The sequence below is a fragment of the Danio rerio genome, chromosome 7 (genome assembly GCF_052040795.2).
Source record: "Danio rerio strain M-AB ecotype USA chromosome 7, GRCz13ab, whole genome shotgun sequence".
NCBI lineage: Eukaryota > Metazoa > Chordata > Actinopteri > Cypriniformes > Danionidae > Danio > Danio rerio.
In genome coordinates, this window is record NC_141027.1 from 77,045,930 (window position 1) to 77,070,000 (window position 24,071).

Here is a 24,071-nt window from a genome sequence, read left to right on the forward strand (position 1 = left end):
GACTACCAATCTGCCAATTACTGACCACCATACAACTTACTACCCACACCCTAACAGTCAGTTACGGCACCCTAGCCACTTTCCCATAGACTTCCATTGTAAAAAAAACTGTCATTGACTTTACATTGGACATACTAATAACGTACCAGTTTACATTAGCAATATACTAATCCAAACTAGAAACATACTAATGATATACCAATCCATACTAGACACATACTAACAAACTAATCACACTAGAAACATACTAACAATGTACCAATACATACTAACAAACATAGTAATCATACTAGCAACATGCTAATTCGTACTATAAACATACTAGCAACATGCTAATTCATGCTAATTTATGCTGCTATTCATGCTAGTTGTTTAATGCACTTTGATGTTAAAATCCCCTATAAAATTAAAAAATGATTCTTCAAAAAACTCGAAGTAAAATAAATATGGAAGGCAAAATAATTAGTCCTCTCCTGCAATTTTTATTATTTTTTAAAATACTTCCAAGGGGCTTTTTTAATGGAGAGATTTTTGCAACACATGATAGTTTTAATAAATAATGTTTATTAACTTTTTATTTTTATTTTTTGTCTTTGCCATGATGACAGTACATAATATGTTACTAATTGTTTGTTTGTTTGTTTGTTTGTAAGACACTAGTATTCAGTTTAAACTAGGTTACTAGGTTAATTAGGTTGCTAGGAAAATTAGAATAATTAGACAAGTCATTAGTCAACAGTGGTTTGTGTTCGTTAGCCAATAAAAAAAAAGAAAAAAAAGAAAGAAAAAAATCTTAAGGGCCTAATAATGTAGATAAATTCATTTAAATTAAACTAAATTAAATTAAATTAAAAAGTAAAAATTTAAATAATAAATAATAAAAATATACAAATAAATACAAATAAATAAATATTAATAAATAAAAATCAATAAATCAATCAATAAATAAGTATATGTAAATAAATAAATAAATAAAATGAATAAAAATCAATAAATAAAAAAAATACATAAAAAATAAAAATAAATAAATAAATAAATAAATAAATAAATAAATAAATAAATAAATAAATAAATAAAAAAGACATTCTCCCGAAAGAAAAAAAAAAGTAAATAATGTGAAAATTGTATGTTCTCTTTTAAATAGCCCTTGGAAAATATAAATATTTATATACATTTCAAGTTTCACAGAAGAGCTATTCATTTGCCTTCAACTCTTTATAAATAAAACACAAAATATAAGAAACGATACAAATAATGAAAAGTCAGAAACACCCATTAAAATTCAATTCACCTATAGTGCATGTGTTTGGATAGTGGGGGAAACCGGAGCACCCAGAGGAAATCCACGCCAACACGAGGAGAACATGCAAACTTCACACAGAAATGCCAAATGGCCCAGCCGGAGCTCGAACCAGCGACCTTCTTGCTGTGAGGCGATAGTGCTACCCACTCCTACACAAAGTATTTGAATGATTTAAATATAGCACTATAATAAAAGCAAGTTTAGTGATGCTTTTGAGAATTTCAACACCAAACATGCAAAGATGCAGTGCTTCGAGAGACACGGTCGGGAGAGGAGTCAAAGTGCGAGCGTGTGTGTGTGTTTAAGTGTGTGTGTTTGAGTGTGTAAGTGTTCACTTGAGGAAATCACATTATACAGCACAAAATGATAATATGCTTGGCCCAGCTGAACTTGTGCAGCTAAACTGATGGTGTGTTTTCAAATGTCAGCATAAATTTGCAAATTAAAAATGCGAAGCCATCAGCAGTCACCGTTAACACCACGTGCGTGCGCGTCTCTGAATGTTCTGCTTGAACGTGTCTTCTCAGAGATACACAGTTGGAGTCAAAATTATTAGGCCTTCTGAGAATGTTTGCTCAAATATTTCCCAAATGATGTTTCACAGAGAAAGGAATTTTTCACAGTATTTCCTATAATATTTTTTCCTCTGGAGAAAGTCTTATTTGTTTTGTTTCGGCTACAATAAAAGCCGTTTTTAATATTTGAAAAAAATATTATAAGGTTAATAATATTAGCCCCCTCAAGCAATATTTGTTTTGATTGTTTACTGAACGAACCACTATTATACATTAGCCCATTTCACACAGTGATACAAGTAAATATCTGGAAAATTTCCAGAACGACTTTACCGGTGAATTCAAATATGTCCACACAGGCAAGAACGTTCTGGAACCTTTCCGGAAAAGTCCATTCACACATCCATTCCAAAATACCAGTAAATTCTGACACCATTAACCAAAAACGAATTCTAAACGGCCACGCTTGTATTAAACATAAAGGGGGTCAGTCTTTTTCTACATGGTTTCACTTTTATAAAAAACTTTAGCGTTCATGTAGCTTAGGGGTGTCAAACTCAGCTCTTACCAACCCTGAAATTAATAGTTAACCAGTTAAACTCTGCTGCTATTTTGGAATTTCCGCCTGGATTTTGCCTACCCAAATTTAAAAGCTTCCTAAATCTACATGCAGAGGTGTAAACGCAAAAAGTTAGTATTATTTTAAAGAAAACCCTTTGAATTTTCATAAAACACTATTAAAAGTGTTTAAAATAACTGTATATGTTGTCAGTGTTATAATAAACTCCTAAAAAAAAAGAGGCGCTTTTTGAATTTGTTTAATATTTTATATATATTTATATTATCTATTTTTATAAACTCAAATTTGAAAGTGTACCTTTTAGGTTCTGTGTGGTCTAGCGTGCTGTAATTAATGTTGGTGGTTCCTGCACATGTCTGTAATCACAGGAAAAAAGAAGAATGTCTCTACCATAATCTGTGCAAAAGTTATTGTATTCCCACTGCTGAGAGGTGCTGTAAAGCCACAGGGAGCGATCATTGTTTTCATATTTCACAATTCTTTTGTTTGATCAAACATAATTCACTGTGTTTAGACCACGTCGGACATATAAAAGGATTACTTATGCACATCACCTCAAAAACAGAGGAGAAATGGCCCTAAAGCGCGCAGCATAAGGTAAGAGATGACAGCTGTCTGTGCTATCTGGGGCTGCTTATTGATCATAAATGTATTGTTTTCACTTCTGGGCCATGGAAACACCACGATTCACTCAGCAACTGTTTGATATGTGAATATAATTCAGTAAAAAGAATGCAAGAACCGTATGAGCACCGGCAAGAGCTTTCATTTGAGCTACAACTCATACAATTGTCATTAATGAGCCATATAAAAAATATGAAAATGAACCAATGTTCAATACCCAGCTCGAGTATCCAAAATACTGTGTATTTAAGTGTAAATAACTTCTGTACAGTAGAATAAAAACCACAGTGATGCATATGTGCATAAAATATAGATACAACACTCTCAAACGAAACCACTTAAGGGGGTCTGGTGCAATGCTGGTACTTTAAATCTTAAAGCGAAAGTCGCTGACGTCACGGATCAGAGTTTAACTGCTTAATTATAAATAAATATAAATGAATGATTAATTAAATATAATTTTTACAATTTATGATGCCATGGCAGTCAAAAGTGAGATAAATAAGCTCATATAGGAGTCAAATTCAGGACTTTGTCAGTGGGAGGGTCGGCCTTTTGAACCACCCAAACCCCCGGGTGTTTTATTTGCCAGTAATTTCCCGGTGATTTCCTGGAAAAGTCTGTATGTGTGAAAGCTGTGAAAACTACTTGCCTAATTAACCTAGTTAAGCCTTTAAATGTCACGGTAAGCTGAGTACTAGTATCTTGATAAATATCTAGTCAAATATTTTGTGTCATCATGACAAAGATAAAAGAAATCAGTTTTTAGAAATGAGTTGCTAAAACTATTATGTTTAGGAGCGTGTTCTCTTCTTTGTAGAACAGAAATCGAGAAAATAATTACATATAATAATTCTGACCTCATTAATCTGAGGGATTTTATCAATTGCAGTTCATTGCAGCCTTTCTAGGTTTCCCTTTGGTGGATTTACAAATTGCAAAGAAGCAAATAACAGCAGCTGTTGACATGAATTGGTGCAATGCTAGCCCTTTAATTGTTAAAGCGAAAGTCGATGACGTCACGGATCAGAGTTTAAGTGGTTAATTATAAATAAATATAAGTTAATAATTAATTAAATATAATTTTCACAATTTATGTTGCCAAAGCAGTCAAAAATGGGATAAATGAGCTCATATAGGGGTCAAAATCAGGACTTTCTCAGTGGGAGGGTCGGTCTTGTGAACCACCCAAACCTCCGGGTGTTTTATTTTGTTTTATTTTAGAATAAAATTGCCGGTAATTTTCCGCAAAAGTCTGTATGCGTGAAAGCTGTGAAAATTACTTGCCTAATTAACCTAGTTAAACCTTTAAATGTCACTGTAAGCTGAGTACTTGCATCTTGATAAATATCTAGTCAAATATTTTGTGTCATCATGACAAAGAGAAAATAAATCAGTTTTTAGAAATGAGTTGCTAAAACTATTATGTTTAGAAACGTGTTCTCTTCTTTGTAGAACAGAAATCGAGAAAATAAAACAAATACATAATTCTGACCTCATTAATCTGAGGGATTTTATCAATTGCAGTTCCTTGCAGCCTTTTTAGGTTTCCCTTTGGTGGATTCACAAATTGCAAAGAAGCAAATAACAGCAGCTGTTTACATGAATGTTTATGCGCGGGTGTGAATGCGTGTACTTGAGGTTTATTTCAGCAATTAATCTGCGCGTCGGTTTCACACTTAGACATCCGAACCTGCAAATCAGGCGTGCTTTGGCGGAAATCCAACAGCTGGGTCAAAGTCTGGGCAAAGTTTTGACCGGTCATCGGTAACTGTGCTCACCTTACAAAAAAGCACAGCGAGTGCTTTCAGCCCACCACCAAGTTGTAATTCCAAACACTTGTTGGCAGCATGCTTTGGTGTTTGGATATTAACATCACACAAGCCCGACCGAACGGCTCTTATTGGATGACCTAATACAGTACGGCTTTTAATAGGGAGTTATTTTGAATAGGTGTCAAGTGCCCTTAAAATAAAAGGCTTCGGCAATCGCTTGGGGTCAGGGAGTGTTCCATTCCACACATTGCAAAAATTCAGCTGAGAGAACAGCGAGAACTCTTGCCTGGATTCAGAGCTAAAGGCCATCCAAAAAAGACGGCATGTTACTCCAGTCAGGTGTTTATCAAAAACACATGACATTACACTACCTGATAAAAGTTTTGTCGTCTATCCTAGTTTTTCTAATTGATGATTTGGTATCAGAAGTGGTTTATATGAAAGGCAAGGGCCTCTAGATTACGCTTATTTTAGCAAAATAAAATATGATCATGCCTTAATTTTTAATTATTTAATTAGGTCAGTAATTATTTAATTAAGCCGAGGCTCGAACCAGCGACGCAGCGACCTTCTTGCTGTGAGGCAAATGTGCTACCCACTGCCACACTGCGTTGCCCATAAAAACGAATAAGTAAACTTAATTCCTCCATGTTGTCTCAACAAATCCATTGTGTAGTTTTTACAAACTTGAGGGAACTCAAAAGAACTCAAGAATTGTGTTGTTTTAGCTCATTTTAAATAAGTAGTTTGAACAAACAGCAGCTATCTTTTTTAGGAGTGTAGTCTTTACGATGAGAGGTAAATGCTTTATTTAAAAAAAAATAAAATACAAATACAACAGTCATACATTTGCAACCAAATCCTAAAAGAGCAAATCTATGTGACTCAAAACATGGTTTTGCTTGTCTGAGTGGTGCTAACCGCCCCACAGCACTTCTCCCGCGAGAGGGGCCGCCGGTGACAGGCTGACCCCGCTGTCAGTCCCTCTCCCTTGGGCTGGGTGAGCTGCCTGTCGCACCCCCCAACCTCCAGAGATCCATTTTAGCCCCTGAGATGGGCTTGATAACTAGGGCTGAACTGCCACTGAAAGGCATAAGCCGTCACGTCACACAGAAATCTCTAGGCTGCGTTTCCCTGCTATCGCTCACTCTCATCTGCCTGCCGGCGCGCCCCACACGGCCCTGCAATAATGGAACATCATGTACAAAAATGTCAGGAAAGCGTACGACATGAAATAATGAATCATAATCGTGAGAAAAGCTCGCAGTGTTTCAGCACACACAAGCCATGTGTTTGTTGTGTAAATCTGAAGGCGAGCATATTTGTGCATGTGCGCACTTTGTGTATGTACAGCTGCGATCGTATTTGATATGCCAACTTCCAAAGGCCTCTAAATTATTAACACGCTCAAAACTGCTGAAAATCTCCTCAACGCAATTTACTGCATGCCTTCTGTCATCTGATTAATAGTGCATGCTTTTTTTAGGAGGTAAAAGCTCTTATGTTAGGATTTAGTTCAATATTTGTGATATATGATGTTACTGGCAAAATATCGCACGACTGTCAGCCAATCAGATTCCAGAACCAGACAAACCTGATGTATATATATATATATTTTATTTATATATATATATATATATATATATATATATACATACATATATATATATATATATATATATATATATATATATATATATATATATATATATATATATATATATATATATATATAAAATATAATAATATAATATAATAAAATATATATATATATATATTAGAATTATTAGCCTCCCTGTTTATTTTTTCCCCAATTTCTTTTTAACGGAGAGCATGTTTTTTCAACACATTTCTAAGCATAATAGTTTTAATAACTCTAATAACTGATTTATTTTATATTTGCCATGATGACAGTAAATAATATTTGACTAGATATTTTTCAAGACACTTCTATACAGCTTAAAGTGACATTTAAAGGCTTAACTAGGTTAATTAGTTTAACTAGGCAGGTTAGGGTATTTAGGCAAGTTATTGTATAATGATGGTTTGTTCTGTAGATTATCGAAAAAAAAATTGCTTAAATAATTTTGTCCTTAAAACGGTGTTTAAAATTTTTTTAACTGAAATTTAGATACAATTATAAATACAATATTCATATTTTCATACACAAATGTGTATACTATTATTATTATTATAATTATTATAATTATTATTATTATTATTATTGTTATTATTATTATTTCATTTTTTTAGGCTTTAAAGGGTCAAATATTTGTGCTCTTTACTATTTTATTGCTGACTACAAGCATAGAACACAACAAAACAAATCATAATCAACACTAGCATTCACAACTATCCAACTAGCAATAAGATATTTATCAAGACACTTCTATACAGCTTCAAGTGACATTTAAAGGCCTAACTAGGTTAATAAGGTTAACTAGGCAGTTTAGGGTAATTAGGCAAGTTATTGTATAATGATGGTTTGTTCTGTAGACAGTCGAAAAATAATTAGCTTAAATAATTTTGTCCTTAAAACGGTGTTTAAAAATGTAAAACTGTTTTTATTCTAGCCAAAATAAAACAAATAAGACTTTCTCCAGAAGAAAAAATATTATCAGACACACTGTGAAAATTTCCTTGCTCTGTTAAACATCATTTGGGAAATATTTAAAAAAGAAGAAAAATTCAAAGGGGGGCGAATAATTCCGACTATATATATACTGGCTATATATATATATATATATATATATATATATATATATATATATATATATATATATATATATATATATATATATATATATATATATATATATAGTTATGCCACAATTCTATATATCTGTATATATATTATCTGTATATATATATTATTTTCAATACGAATATGAATAAATACAATAATAAATACAATATTCATATTTTCATACACAAATGTGTATACTATTATTATTTTTTTTTTAAAGCTTTAAAGGGTCAAACACTTGTGCTCTTTACTATTTTATTGCTGACTACAAGCATAGAACACAACAAAACAAATGATAATCAACGCTAGCAGGCATCACCATTAAAACTATTAAACAGCACAGGCTGGATGAGTGTCTGTGTCTGCATGTGTGTGTGTGTGTGTGTGGGGCCTGCTTGTTGTGTGACATCAGCGGACTCGCCAGGCCACCCATTAACTATACTGCAGTCAGACAGGTTAAGAAAACATTGCCAGGGGTTTGAATGAGTGCAGTGGGGGAAGAGGAAGAAAAAGTTCTGCCAGCTAGCTTTACACAAGAACTGGCCATTCATTAACCTGTCTTCACTCCGCTCTTGGGCACTGCACTGACCCACATAGGCCACTATTGGAAATGCATATACAATACACACATTCATCACTATTGACAGCTCATGTCCCATCTCACTGAACTAGGATTAACTTGTGCTTAATCTGTCAGCAGGAGAATTATGAAGTGGGCGATGAAATAAAAACATAAAACAGTCCAAAATGTGCTATATATGAATTTCAAATGACAGAAGCAGCAATGCACAGCAATTATTACCATGTTAAAGGCACAGTTCATTCTCAGTAAGACCATGCTTTCTTTATTTAAATATGTTTTCATACTGCTGCAGAGTCATTAAAGTCACTGTAAAAAGTGATAAAAATGTTATAATAACAATAAAAAATGATGTCGTAACCCAACATTGGGTGAAATGTGGACAAACCCAATGTTGTGGATATTTAAAAATTATTTTAAAAGGCATAGTTCACCCAAAACTGCACATTTTGGCATCATTTACTCTCTTTACTTGTTCCTTTACATGTTTGATTTTCTTTCTTCTGCTGAACACAAAACAAGATCATTTGGACAAAGCTGGAAACCTGTAACCATTGGCTTCCATTGTTTTTGCTTACTATGGAAGTCAATGGTTACCGGTTTTCAGCTTTCTACAAAATGGTTTATTTTGTGGTTATAAGAAACTCATTAAGGTTTATAACGACTTGAGGGTGAGTGAATAGTCTGCAGAGTCATCAAATTGACTCTAAAAATGCAAGGTTATTATAACCCAATGTTGGGTCAAATGTGGACAGACCCAATGTTGTTGTATTTCAATTATATTAAAAAGGATAGTTCAACCAAAACTGCAAATTCTCTCATTGTTTATTCACCCTGCATATGTTTGACTTGCTTCTGTTGAACACAAAACAAGTTAATTTGGACAAAGCTGGAAGCCTGTAACCATTGACTTCCATTGTATTTGTTTTTCCTACTATGGAAGTCAATTATGGTTTTCAGCTTTCTACAAAATGGTTTATAGTGTGGTTATAAGAAACTCATTAAGGTTTATAACCACTTGAGGGTGAGTGAATAGTCTGCTACAGAGTCATTAACTCTTAAAAAAAAAAAAAAAAAAAAAAAAACTAAGCGCTAGGTTGTTATAACCCAATGTTGGGTCAAACATTGACAAACTCAACATTGTTGTTTTTGTTTTTCCAATTAAACTAAATAGTTGACCCAAAACTGCAAATGTTGTCATTCACCCATCACATGTTAGATCTTCTTTCTTCTACTGAACACAAAACAAGATTATTTGGACAAAGCTGGAAACCTGTAGCCATTGACTTTCATTGTATATGTGTTTCCTACTAGGGAAGTCAATAGTTACCAGTTTTCAGCTTTCTTCACAATGTAGAACTTACATAATTCTTAACTTGTACATTTGATCATCCCCTAATGACGTTTGGGTTTAGGTGTGGGCTTTGGGTAGGACATTTTCTTTTTAAAAAGATCATATGTTTTTGAATGAATGGAGTCGTATGGATTTGGACAAATTATCCAATAGAAGCCAACGTTATTGTTCTTTTACCTATATTAAAGTAGATAGTTCACCCAAATCCTGTCATAATTTACTCTCTCTTCACTTGTTCCTTCACATGTTTGACTTTTTTTCTTCTGTTGAACACAAAACAAGTTCATTTGGACAAATCTGGAAACCTGTAACCATTGACTTCCATTGTATTAGTTTTTCCTACTATGGAAGTCTAAGGTTACTTGTTTTCAGCTTTCTTCAAAATATCGAATTTATGCAATTTGTAATTTGTACAATTTGATTATTACCTAATGACGTTTGGGATTAGGTGTGGGCTTTGGTTAGGACATCTCCTTTTAAAAAGCATGTTTCGAATGTGTCGTATGGGTTCCTATGAATTAGCCAATAGAAACCAATGTTGTTTTCCTCTCAATTATGTTAAAAGAGATAGTTTACCCAAATTCTGTCATCATTACTCACTCTTCACTTGTTCCTTCACATGTTTGAAATTTGAAAATCTGTAACCATTGACTTCCATTGTATTTGTTTGTCCTACTATAGAAGTCAATGGTTACCGGTTTTCAGCTTTCTTCAAAATATCTAGTTATAGTGGTTATAAGAAGGTTTATAACCACTTGAGGGTGACTAAATAGTTACTAAAATGTATTTTTGAGTGTGAAATATCCCTTTAATTAGCGTATTTTTATCTGATTGCTTTCCACTTGTAATGGTCTTGTGGAAGAATTCCCTATCGCACCATGACACAAAAGCCAAAACGTGCAACAGACCTATATTTGTCAGCACTCAGAACATTATCATTGCTCTTCTCTATCTACACAGATAGCACATAATGAACTCGCCAGGGCCAGATCTGCTTTGTTTTAGCCGCCTCATTCTTTTCCCAATGGACTTTGCTTGCTTTGTCGGTGACGAAGAAGCGCGAGTTGCAACAGGTTTAAAGTTTTACCTCTTCCCTTTTTCAACAGGAACAAGCTGGTTAAAAGTGGACCATCTAGAGATTACGGTGACAATGCAGTTATGAAAGTAGTTGTATATTTAAAATGAATTTAATTTGTACTAAACTACAACGTAATATTCACATTCCATTAAATACATCTACACTATACACAAAAAAGAGAGACAAGGAAATATACCAACACAACCTAGTGCCAATTGGTAACTCATACATTTTGATCATCCCCTGATGACATTTTGGGTTTAGGTGAGGGCTTTGGGTAGGACATATCTTTTTGAAAATCATGTTTTCAAATGTAAGTCGTATGGATTTGTCAGAATTAGCCAATAGAAACCAATGTTGCTGTCTTTTCAGTAGTATTAAAAGAGATAGTTCACGCAAAACCGCAAATTCTGTCATCATTTACAAACTATTCACTTGTTCATCCTCATGTTTGACTTTATTTCTTCTGTAGAACACAAAACAAGATCGTTTGGACACATCTGAAAACCTGTAACCATTTACTTTCATTTTATTTGTTTTTCCTACAATGGAAGTCAATGGTTACCGGTTTTCAGCTTTCTTCAAAATATCTTATTGTGTGGTAATAGTGGTTATAAGAAACTCATTAAGGTTTATAAACACTTGAGGGTGAGTGAATAGTCTGTACTACAGAGTCATCAATGTGACTCAAAGTGACTCTAAAATATATACCAACACAATCTAGTGGCAATTCCTAACTCAAACAATTTGATCACTCCCTATTGACATCTGGGTTTAGGTGTGGGCTTTGGGGAGGACATCCCCTTTTAAAAATCATACGTTTTCGAATTAATGAAGCCATATGGATTTGTTGTTGTCTTTTTAATCATATTAAAAGAGATAGTTCACCCAAAACCGCAAATTCTGCCATCATTTACTAACTTTTTACTTGTTCATCCTCATGTTTGACTTTATTTCTTCTGTAGAACACAAAACAAGATCGATTGGACAACTCTGAAAACCTGTAACCGTTGACTTTTATTTTATTTGTGTTTCCTACTATGGAAGTCAATGGTTACCGGTTTTCAGCTTTCTTCAAAATATCTGGTTATAAGAAACTCATTAGGGTTTATAACCACTTGAGGATGAGTGAATTGTCTGCACTGCAGAGTCATCAAAGTGACCAACAAAATCTAGTGGCAATTTGTATCGTATAATTTGATCATCCCCTAATGACATTCGGGTTCAGGTGTGGGCTTTGGGTAGGACAGCTCCTTTTGAAAATCAAAATCAAACTTTTCGAATGAATGAAGTCGCATGGATTTGTACGAATTAGCCAATAGGAACCAATGTTGTTGTCTTTTCAATTGTAACCTGTAACCATTGACTTCCATTGTGTTTGTGTTTCCTACCGTGAAATGATGTAATGGTTACCGGTTTTCAGCTTTCTACAGAATATCTGGTTATAGTGGTTATAAGAAACTCATTAAGGTGTGTAACCACTTGAGGGTGAGTGAATAGTCTGTGCTGCAGAGTCAAAAATGTAACAACACAATCTAGTGGCAATTTGATCATCCCCTAATGGCAGTTGGGTTTAGGTGTGGGCTTTGGGTAGGACAGCTCCTTTTGAAAATCATACGTTTTCGAATAAATGTATATATATATATAAATATATATATACATCTCCTCATGAGATCAGCATACAAATGCATACCCTGGAACAGCACTGGTGACTTTTTGCAATATTTAATTAGTAATTAATATTTAATTATAATTCGAAAAATAATAATATATTTTTGTTAAAGCTGTCAATAAGCATTGTTTCTTTTAAAAAGACCATGTCTAACATAAAAGTATAGATCATTTTGAGCAATGTAAAAATAACGTATTTCTGGTAATACATTTTTAATTTCCATAGCTTCCGAGAATAAACAAAACACAAATATTGATAAATAATGTTATAATAGCTGATTTATTATGAAGATATGATTTATTACTACAGTTATTACAGTTATGAAATATTATGATAACATACAGGAAATGTTCAGGGGACAATGACATGACCACAATGAAATGATCTACATAACTCATTCTGCAGATTCTCCACCAATCAGTGAAAGGCAAATCAAAGGCTCCGCCCACTGCCATGAAGCACAGTTTCTGTCTCAGTTTTGCTTAGATCGCAAATATTTGTATTCGTACACACATTATATGCAGTAATTGTAGAATATAGCAGTAATACAAATATGCAGTGTACAACGCACCTCAAAATATATAATATGCTCCATCAGAGGCCAAAAAAAAAAGTGCCAAGTGCAAGAAAAGAGTGACGTTTTCAAGGAGAAAGCTCTTCCTCAGTGCAACAACACTCTAAATACGCAATTGTAATTGTAAAATATGTAATTCCTTTCTGTAATCAACAAATCTCAGTGTAATCAGCTCAACAGTGTTCTACTCTTCCATTGTCATTCATTTGGTTATTTAATCCGCAGTGCATCCTCGGATTGCTTTTCAGTCTCCGGTCAGAGTCTGTAATATTGCGATTCACCACATAGCCGGCTGGCTCGCTTCACTGCTTATAACTCTTAAAACAAAGACTTTTTTTAAAAATCCCCATGAGGAAAATACTTCCAGAACCAAGGCTGCTAAAACAGTGGGCGAACACCGCAGCACTCTATTATAACTGACCATTACTCTGGAACAGCGGGAGAAATGCGCACACAAACACCCATAAACTTCAGCGCTCCGGGCACAAGATTGCTGGTACAAACGCTGACCTAAAGTATACCGAGCAAAGGTTGCGTTCTTATCATAATACTATCAGACGCCATGAGTGAATGCTCATTCCCATTCTGTTATTAACTAATAAACCAGCTTGTGAACAATTCCACAATCACAGACACAAGCGCTCTTAATTAGGGCTGCACAATATATCGTTTAGCATCGATATCACTATGTGATCATCATTCGCAATGCTTTAAAAGCATATATATATATATATATATATATATATATATATATATATATATATTTTTTTTTTTTTTTTACATTTTAATTAAATATGATTATTCGTTTATTGCAATCAGAAAACAATAACATAGTGTTTATTTCAGCTGTATCTTTCTCTTTATTGTATTTATATCTGCTTGTAGATCTTTATTACGTTTTAGGCAGATTCACTGGCCCACTGCATCATCCCAATCCATCTAATATTATAAATTCTTTCCAAATAGAGATATTTAGGTCATCTGCTGAAATGATATTAATCTCGGAGCATACAGTGCTCAACATACAGTTGAATTATTAGCTCGCTGTTTATTTTTTTTCCTTAATTTCTGTTTAACGAAGAGATTTTTTCAACACATTTCTAAACATAATAGTTTTAATAACTCATTTCTAATAACTGATTTATTTTCTCTTTGCCATGATGACAGTAAATAATATTTGACTAGATATTTTTCAAGACACTTCTATACAGCTTAAAGTGACATTTAAAGGCTTAACTAGGTTAATTAGGTTACCTAGGCAGGTTAGGTTAATTAGGCAAGTTATTGTATAACAATGTTTTGTTTTGTAGACCATCCAAAACAAATATAGCTAAAAGGGGCTAATAATTTTGCATCTAAAATGGTGTTTTAAAAAAAATAAAAGCTGCTTTTATTCTAGCCGAAATAAAACAAATAAGACTTTCTCCTAAAGAAAAAATATTATCAGACATACTGTGAAAATTACCTTGCTCTGTTAAACATCATTTGGAAAATATTTAAAAATAAAAAAGGGGGGCTAATAATTCTGACTTCAATATTTTGTGCAATTGAGTACACCACTCATAAATCTTTCATTTAAATTATTATTTTGTGCGTATACAATAGATCAGTCAGTACTGAAGCCAAATCTGGAGCTAGTCTAACAAAATAACGTATGAGAACAGTCCAAAATAAATAGGGCAAAGAATTAATCAAATTTTCTTGACATTTTTGTAGGTTGTAATTTCTTTTTCCAATATTTGGCAAGCATTTAAATGTGTTATCTTTCTGTTTCTAAAGATGTTCGGTGACTAAAACATTATTTTAATAAATATATCTGTTTAATAAATCAGTTTTGTTTGAATGCACCAAAATATATGACCTATATTCACTGAGAAATGGATCAAAATATTCATTTTCAACTCATTCGTGTTGACTAAAACATTATTTTAATAAATATATCTGTTTAATAGATCTGTTTTGTTTGAATGCACCAAAATATATGACCTATATTCACTGAGAAATGGATCGAAACATTAATTTTCAACTCATTTATGTTGACTAAAACATTATTTTAATAAATATATCTGTTTAATAGATCTGTTTTGTTTAAATGAACCAACATATATAACCTATATTCACTTAGAAATGTATCAAAATAATCATTTTCAACTCAATTGTGTTGACTAAAACATTATTTTATTAAATGTATCTGTTTAATAAATCTGTTTGTTTAATTGCACCAAAATGTATGACCTATATTCACTGATCAAAATATTAATTTTTAACTCATTTATGTTGAGCACTGTATAATGCAGAACAACAAACCATCGCATTGCTAGATTTTTTCCAATATCGTGCAGCCCTACTCTCAATAAACTACATGAGGCTGAAATCATATCTAATTTTACAAGCATGCATGAACAGATAAGGAAACACCGCGGTGCGATGACCCTCCTTACCTCAAACAGGTTGGATGCTTCATTGCCATACTGACTGGAAATGATTTCTGATTGGTCGCTGTACCACTTGAGTCCTCCCAGAAAGCTATCCGCGTCGAGGTCGCTGACATCCAGCTCAGAAAGGTCAAGCTCAGGCAGGTCAGGGCAAAGGGGCTGGTCTTCACCAACCAAGGCAGCGCACTGGAAGAGAGAGATGAGATTGCTGAGCACATATTTGCTGACACAATAAACGTCTTCGTTTGGTGTTTGCACTCAATTGTCTAATAAGTTACATATTTAACGGTCTGATTGTAATGTCGAATTTCACAGGGACATTTTTGATGGCTATGAATTATTTCTTGTACATTGATTTAAAACAGCTAAAATGTCAATAAAAGTCACTTTGTTATGGTGTAGAGTTGAATTTTCAACATTAAAAGTTGACAGAGCAGATAAAAGCAAATGAAAAACACTTAAGTTACATATTTAATGGTCTGATTGTGATGTCGTTGAATCTGTAAGGGACATTTTTGATAGACATATATTATTTCTTAATATTTCAAACTACTAAAATGCCAATAAAAGTCACTTTGTTATGGTGTAGAGTTGAATTTTCAACATTAAAAGTTGACAGAGCAGAGAAAATAAATAAAAAACACTTAAGTTACATATTTATCGATCTAATTGTGATGCTGTCGAATGTAACAGGGACATTTTTAATAGCTATACATTATTTCTTGTACATTATATTATTTCAAACTATTAAAATGGCAATAAAACTCACTTTGTTAAAGTGTAGAGTTGAATTTTTAACATCAAAAGTCGACAGAGCAGAGAAAATAAATGGAAAACTTGTAATAGGTTATATAATTAATGGTCTGATTGTGATGCTGTTGGATCTGGCAGGGACATTTTTGATAGCTATAAATTATTTCTTACAAATTAATGTATTTCAAACTACTAAAATGTCAATAAAATATACTTTGTTATGGTGTAGAGTTGAATTTTCAACATTAAAAGTTGACAGAGCAGAGAAAAGTAAATGAAAAACACTTAAGTTACATATTTAATGGTCTGATTGTGATGTTGTTGAATCTGTAAGGGACATTTTTGATAGATATATATTATTTCTTAATATTTCAAACAACTAAAATGCCAATAAAAGTCACTTTGTTAAAGTGTAGAGTTGAATTTTCAACATCAAAAGTCGACAGAGCAGAGAAAATAAATGAAAAACACTTAAGTTACATATTTATCGATCTAATTGTGATGCTATCGAATCTCACAGGGACATTTTTAATAGCTATACATTATTTCTTACACATTATATTATTTCAAAATAATAAAATGGCAATAAAAGTCACTTTGTTAAAGTGTAGAGTTGAATTTCTAACATGAAAAGTCGACAGAGCAGAGAAAATAAATGGAAAACATTTAATAGGTTACATATTTAATGGTCTGATAGTGATGCTGTTAAATCTGGCAGGGACATTTTTGATAGCTATAAATTATTTCTTACACATTAATGTATTTCAAACTACTAAAATGTCAATAAAAGATACTTTGTTAAAGTGTAGAGTTGAATTTTCAACATCAAAAGTCGACAGAGCAGATAAAATAAATGAAAAACATTTGGTTACACATTTAATGGTCTGATAGTGATGCTGTTAAATCTGTCAGATTCATTTTAGATAGCTATAAATTATTTCTTACATCATATTTTTTTTTTCAAACTACTAAAATGTCAATAAAATATACTTTGTTAAAGTGTAGAGTTGAATTTTCAACATCAAACGTCGACAGAGCAGAGAAAATAAATGGAAAACGTGTAATAGGTTACATATTTAATGGTCTGATTGTGATGCTGTTGGATCTGGCAGGGACATTTTTGACAGCTATAAATAATTTCTTGCACATTAATTTATTTCAGACTACTAAAATGTCAATAAAAGTCCCTTTGTTAAAGTGTAGAGTTGAATTTCTAACATCAAAAGTCGACAGAGCGGAGAAAATAAATGGAAAACACTTAATAAGTTACATATTTAGCGGTCTGATAGTGATGCTGTCAAATCTGGCAGGGACATTTTTGATAGTAGAACTATTCGGTTTTGCTTTAATAGAGGGTTTCTTTTGTTAGAGTGTAACAATTAAATTAAACAATGAGTAATTTTAATTAACTACACTGTAACAAAATAGCTGTAAATTAGCATGACTCATGTTTTTATTCCGTGTATGATGTTTATTTATGCTTTTAAATTGCATTATGAGACCCTGATCTTGCTTCCAATAACTTTTAACCACGACAAGTTTGAAAAAAATTGATTTTTAAGAACCTTTTTAATAGTTTAAACTGTTATATTGTCTGGGTTGGTGTCGTATAGTACAGTACAAAACCCTTGTAATAAACCACCAGTACATGTTCGGCTATTTTACAGAGTCATTTCTCTGTATATTATTTATTATACAGCACATTATGTATTTTCAAACAACTAAAACGTCAATAAAAGTCACTTTGTTAAACTGTAGAGTTGAATTTCAACATCAAACGAGATCAACATCCCATAATGCACTTCACAACCGTAAAGAAATGGAAATCACTTGTTTCTTTTTTCTTATTTTTATTTTTTTATTTACAGTGTACTTGTACTTACAGGGCAGGGGTCACCAATCTCTTTCCTGGAGGTCCGGTGCCCTGCAGGGTTTAGCTCCAACTTGCCTAAACACACCTGCCTGGGTGTTTCAAGTATACCTAGTTAGACCTTGATCAGGTGTGTTTGATTAGGGTTGGAGCTAAAATCTGCAGGACACCGGCCCTCCAGGAACAAGTTTGGTGATCCCTGCTATAGGGTAAGGATTAAGTTTACGTTCAGGGTTAGTTGCATGCAGTTATGCATAATTAATTTTGATTACTATAGTAAGTACAAGGAACACAGGTAAAAGACCAACAAATAAAGTGTTACCAAACACTCAAACACTGTAAAATTTGAGTCACACTTTATTTTATTGTACTATTAAAACATTAACCAACCATTAACTAAGACTTTTAGCTCAATAAACTACTAATCAGCTGCCTATTAATAGCTTGTAAGCTAGTAGTTTGGTTTTGGAATTATAGGATTCGGGATTTAAAATAAGGTCATAGTTTATAAGTGCTAATAAACAGTTCATATCTTAATAATAGGCAGACAATAAGCCAGCAGTAAATGTGAATTGTTACCTAAACTGTATACTTAAAAAATGATGCTTGTTCAAACTACTATTAGTATTTAAAATGAGCTGAAACAACACAATTCTTGAATGTTTAATGCAGCAACCTAATTGTTTTATGTTCAATCAACTTAAATTCGTAAATACTAATAAGCTAACTTAACTCATTCATGTTTTCCCATCACAAATCGATTGTGTGGAACCCAGCAGTGTAAAGGGTTACCAGAAGTTGCCTTGTTTTACTGTTTGCTTGCATTTACTGTTTATTTGTCTGACTTTGTGATCCCAAACACATTATCAGACCGCAAACGGTGGGATCAACAGATATTAAATCATTTTCAGCTCTGGTCGGGCTGCACAACACCTCGTATACAGATGCCTGTCTCCATATAAACATGTTCCTGGAATAAGCTTGCAGACTTATTCCTTTCACATTGTTTTTATTGATTGGTTTTTTCTAGTTTGTTTATTTATTGATTTGCATTTACTTTAAAACCTGATCCCATTCATTTCTGTCTTTCTTTTTGAATCCAAAAAACTTGCCAGTCATCCTTTGTCAGGTTTTAACATGTGATGCACACAAAAAGATGTATTGATTCTTGAGAATAAAGAAATGTTTCCTATGTTCTCTTACCAATCTGAAATGTTTTGGCAACGTGACAACTGAGGGTGTTTGATATTCAAGACAGGACGATGTTTTCATTTTGATATTCCCTGATAGAACAATGTTTAAATGGATCTCCCTTGATTAACTAACTAATGAATGAATGAACGAACAAACAAACAAATAAATAAATACATAAGTGCATTTCCAGCGTTATGGATGTGACATTTGCAGTAAAAAATCCAAAGACAGTATTTGTTAACATTATATTTAAATATCTGTTTATATTTTCCAAATCAACTAACCTCAGAGTTAAGAGATCAGAAAAATATCAATCTGTAAACATGTTTTGTACTTTAAATGAGTAAAAATAAACACGCGTTATGGATGTGACCAAAAAAAGTATGCGAGTTTACAATATACAACATACTTTGTAGAAATTCTGTGAATTAAACTCTACAACTTAAAATAAACAATGCTAATCAAAAAGATAAGAGTTGTCTCTCTGTAGAACAAACATGATTGGCTTTATTTTATTTAATATTTGTGCATTTATGAGGAAAAAGCTCTGTTATGCATGTGACATCTCTCCGTTATGGATGTGACAGATGTGAAATTGCCACTTGTGTGACTTTGATAAATCAAGTAGTTTGAAAATACTGACAGAAAGATTTTTTTTGTATTTTTTAAAGTGCTGTAAAATACTTTCGTACACAAAAAACTTAAACGGCTTTCGTATTTTGGTGAAAGCGTAATTTGTTTCATGGCAAGGTTGACATTTGCATGGAATTGCTCATAAGTAGGCCCACACCAACACAATCTCACGGCAATTCGTAACTTTTTGATTTAGCGGCTAGTTCGTACAAATTCGTATGATCTAATTTGTACATTTCAGTACGATTTGCTCATCCCCCAATGACGGTTGGGTTTAGGGGTGGAGTTAGGTGCCACGCCTCCTTTTTAAAATCGTACAATTTCGTAGAACTGAACTCGTAAGATATCGTATGAATTAGCCACTAAACTGGCAAAACGTCAAATACTTACGTTTTCTCGTGAGATCAGGCTGCCCACACGGAATCTGCATGTGCAGAATTCCGCAGGTGTTCGCAGATTTTTAGCCCATCATTAATTATGTTTATTTAATTGAGTAAATTTCTGTAAATCTAAATTTATTCAGTTTTTTAATATATTATATTTTTTATATATATTTATATATATTAATCATAGTAATATTATTGACTAATATGAAAATGTTTATCTGATTTATGTACAATGCAGTTTCTAAAGTCATATTTTCTGTCTTTTAGTATATATGTTACAGTATATGAGAGACTTGCTTTGTTTACCAAATAAAGTGAATCTAGTTGGATTTGCATTTTAAACATTAAATAAAAGTTTAAAAAAAAAAAAAAAATTTCACATATTAAGGTTTTAGTTACGATACTTCCAAAATAAATCCGCAGATTTTTACCAAAATTCTCTGCAGAAATAGCAAGAAACGTCCGCAGATTCCGTCTGGTGCTACTCATAAGTATATAAAAACTATGTGAAAATCGATAAAATAAGCCAATTTACAGTAGTTGTCTGTCACTAAATACCCTTTACCAGTCGTTTTAAGCAAAACTTTGAAAAACTGCATGACATACTGCATCATAATATCTCAAAACTCTGCAACTGTCTGACAAATGCAAGCAATAACTCTTCCTTTATATCAGAGATGCCCAAAGTAGGACCTGTGGGCCAAAGTTGGCCCATTGTAACCTTTGCTTTGGCCCACCATCCCATCTGAGAGGAGAATGAGTATGATGAAGAGGGTTGGGGTGAATAACTTTAACATAGAGATCCTCATTTCTAATTTGACGTAAGCTTTTTTGTTTGTCGTATTGCTGAGCTACAAAAAAGTGAACTAAATGTTTCAATTAAATGTTGTAAATGAATCAGATTTTTAAAAATGTAAATACTGTCCCTCGACGGAGAGTAGACATTGACTATTCAGAACACATCGGCAAGCAAATCAATGCAAAAACAAGTGTAATTTTGTTATAAACTAGATTATTATTTTTTTAATGTGTTAAGTTTATTATGAAATGTACAAAATACTGTATTAGTTAATATAAAGCAATGTTTTTTAGTCATTTTTAAACATTATTAAATAAATTAGGAAATTACCCCTAAATTACCCCACCTAAATCTGCCTTCAGCCCACTAGCCTCAATCAAGTTTGGTGTGTGGCCCTTCATACACTCTCAGAAATTAAGGTACATGAGCTGTCACTGGGGTGGTACCTTCTGAAAAGGTGCACATTTGTACTTGAATGGTTCATATAGGTAGCTCAAAAGTATTTTTTATTCCCTTAAAATTTTAAGAGGAACACGTTTGTACTTTTTAGATACTAATATGTACCCTTGAGGTAATAATATGTACAAATCTGTACCTTTTTAAAAGGTACCACCCCAGTGACAGCTCGTGTACCTTTATTCCTGAGTGTAAGAGAAAGTTTGGGCACCCCTGCTTCATATGATTCATGGAGAGTGTAACTTACCAACATAATTCAGACCTGTTTGACTACTATTCAAAAGCTACTCCATTCACTGCCGCTTACAAACGTGCACATGAGGTAAACATGTATATCTAACCTACAAGCGTATTCAAATGTGGACACAGTGTTTTCCACAACAACACAACCAACCAGAAAACAAACAATGCTGTGATTGGTTGCGGGAGGGGAGGGGCGGGCCGTCGTGGGGAAGAGCGCAACAGCCACGCCCTCTGATTGGTCAGAATACTGTACTTCATTGCAATGAGTATGTTGTGAGTAAAACAGAAGCGAAGTGGAAGCTGAAGCAGCAGCAGCAGCCGTGAGCGCGGATAAACTGACCGACAGCGCGCGCGCGCACACAGGTGTATAGAGTTTTAACAGAGGGTGCTGTAGAGTGATGCTTTTCCATCAACAGCGCAATGTTTAATATTATTTATTTTGTGCAATTGTGTCCCACGCCGACTAACTAACTGCTCATTTTAAACCCCGTTTCCTGTCAACATCACTGCTCTTTTCTCAGTAATGCGAATGCCGCAAATAAAGAGCGATGCTCCGCTCGTAGACATCAGGATGATGCAGTTTGGATTACAGATATCACGCACGATACACTTTGATCATCGGCATTTTATTTAGTTTAGATCTATTTACGACACCCTGTCCTTCTGCTGTCACAGATTTATAGCAAAACGCTCACATGCAGTGACAGACTAATGATAATATCTGATCAAATGACATGCATCTTCTGCAGCCCTCTCCTGTTTTATTTTATTTTTTCCACTCAAAAATACGGACACGCTTATCACGAGCTCATGCAGAGAGAGAGAGAGAGAGAGAGAGAGAGAGAGAGAGAGAGAGAGAGAGAGAGAGAGAGAGAGAATAGCTACTTGTAGGCACCTGGAACTGATATGATTAGAATTGGAACCGAGAAGCAATTTGCTGATTGTGTTTAGATGGATTTATGCTCCGAATGAGACACTCAACTAACCTCTTAAAATGTACATAACAATAGCGCACGTGCGTACGGCGCAGCCTAGACAGCATATATACAGCGAGACATTTGTGTCTATATGGTGCGTAAAAGTTTCATCCAAGAAATGCTTTTAAAATACGACTGCGATAGATAGATAGATAGATAGATAGATAGATAGATAGATAGATAGATAGATAGATAGATAGATAGATAGATAGATAGATAGATAGATAGATAGATAGATAGATAGATCTGCACTGATAATGCATAATTAACGATAAAGTGCACATCTTGCATTTCGCCGAACCAAAAAGCGTCCAGAATTGCGCGTTTCCGCGATTCGTGTACACTTAAAAAGCGACAAACGTCATGCACAGCTATGCAATCCCTATTGAGGCATTGCACTGGAGCAACGCGATGATGTCTTGCTAAATAAAAAGTAAAACATGTTCAGCATCGAAATCCCAATGCACAGCCGATATTCTTCAACATTAAATCCAGCACGCGCTCGGAATGCATGCACGCGAAACAGCCTTCCGTTCGAGACCGTGTCTGCTTTTCTGATGGGAAAGTTTCGATGTACAATACCTGACGCACCGAGCACATATATTAGTAATTCCAGCACATCTGAGGCAGATATACCTGTCTCATCATCACCTGCGTTACCAGCGAGCGAGAAAACGAGCGCGCGCTCTCCATCCACGGGCATGTCAACACAATTTCCCACGACAAGACATCCTAAGTAGGCTGTCACTGTTCAACTCCGAGAAAAAAAAAGCCTCTCGCTATTTCGCCAGATAAATCACAGCACACACAACACATTAGACCTTCTCACAACCCGGCGTATTCCCGTGCGTTTCCCCCGTGCGTCAACCGGAGCTACAGCAGCAGTCTTGGAGGGTTTTTCTCAGCGCTCCGTCTCCTCAAGAAAGAAAAAATTGTGCTCCAGCCCTGGAAGAATAAGTTGCACATCAGTTCTCACCTCTAGTTCTCTCCACACCGAATCCTGATTACACCTGTCCCACGCCATCCAGCCCCTGAATGACGGCACGGAAAAATAAAAAAGAAATCACGGGCAAAAGAGAAAATCCACTCGTTCCCTCGCGCCCCTCACTGACAATGAACCGAGGGCACCTGTCTTACAACTGCTTTCCATCACATGACAAAGCTATTAAAAGTAGGCAGGGGAGTGACTCCCCTTCGCCGTTACTCGCCAATGACGCGCCGTGCGGTAGGCGGAGTCTGGCACGCGCATAGTAAATCTTGCCCAACTATAAAACCTCTCGCTCTTCTCAACATGCCTCTAGTAGCACCAACGGATTGGGACCAAAATCACGACGAGTTTCTTCACGTTTGGTTTCACTGTCGTCTTCCAAATGTCAATTATACGTCCGTGCGTAAAACTGATCACTATTGACTATTCAGCGGCACCGCGGATCTGAAACGCGCAGAGCTCGGAATAGAGTTCGAATCGCGAGTCTTAAGTAGAGTCGGTTCCTTTTGGTGAATCAAACAAACAGGCACAGGGCG

General features: G+C 34.2%; 1 protein-coding gene and 1 long non-coding RNA gene across 9 annotated transcripts in view; both read right to left on the reverse strand.

Moving 5' to 3' along the window:
* ppargc1a (peroxisome proliferator-activated receptor gamma, coactivator 1 alpha) overlaps positions 1 to 23,688 on the reverse strand; it is a 92,528-nt gene extending 68,840 nt beyond the window's left edge. For all 8 annotated transcript variants that reach the window (XM_087262397.1, XM_087262395.1, XM_087262399.1 and 5 more), the window contains exons 1-2: positions 23,524 to 23,688; positions 15,243 to 15,422 (exon numbers count right to left, since the gene is read on the reverse strand). In XM_087262397.1, the coding sequence (XP_087118523.1) occupies positions 15,243 to 15,422; positions 23,524 to 23,571 (228 nt within the window). In that variant the 5' untranslated portion in view covers positions 23,572 to 23,688. The remainder of the gene's footprint in view (positions 1 to 15,242; positions 15,423 to 23,523) is intronic.
* Positions 15,976 to 20,207, reverse strand: LOC147836230 (uncharacterized). The gene is made up of 3 exons (XR_015496639.1): positions 16,784 to 20,207; positions 16,367 to 16,584; positions 15,976 to 16,181 (listed from the first exon to the last, which is right to left on the reverse strand). It is a non-coding gene; the product is annotated as an uncharacterized LOC147836230 (long non-coding RNA).
* Positions 23,689 to 24,071: the final 383 nt, after the last annotated feature.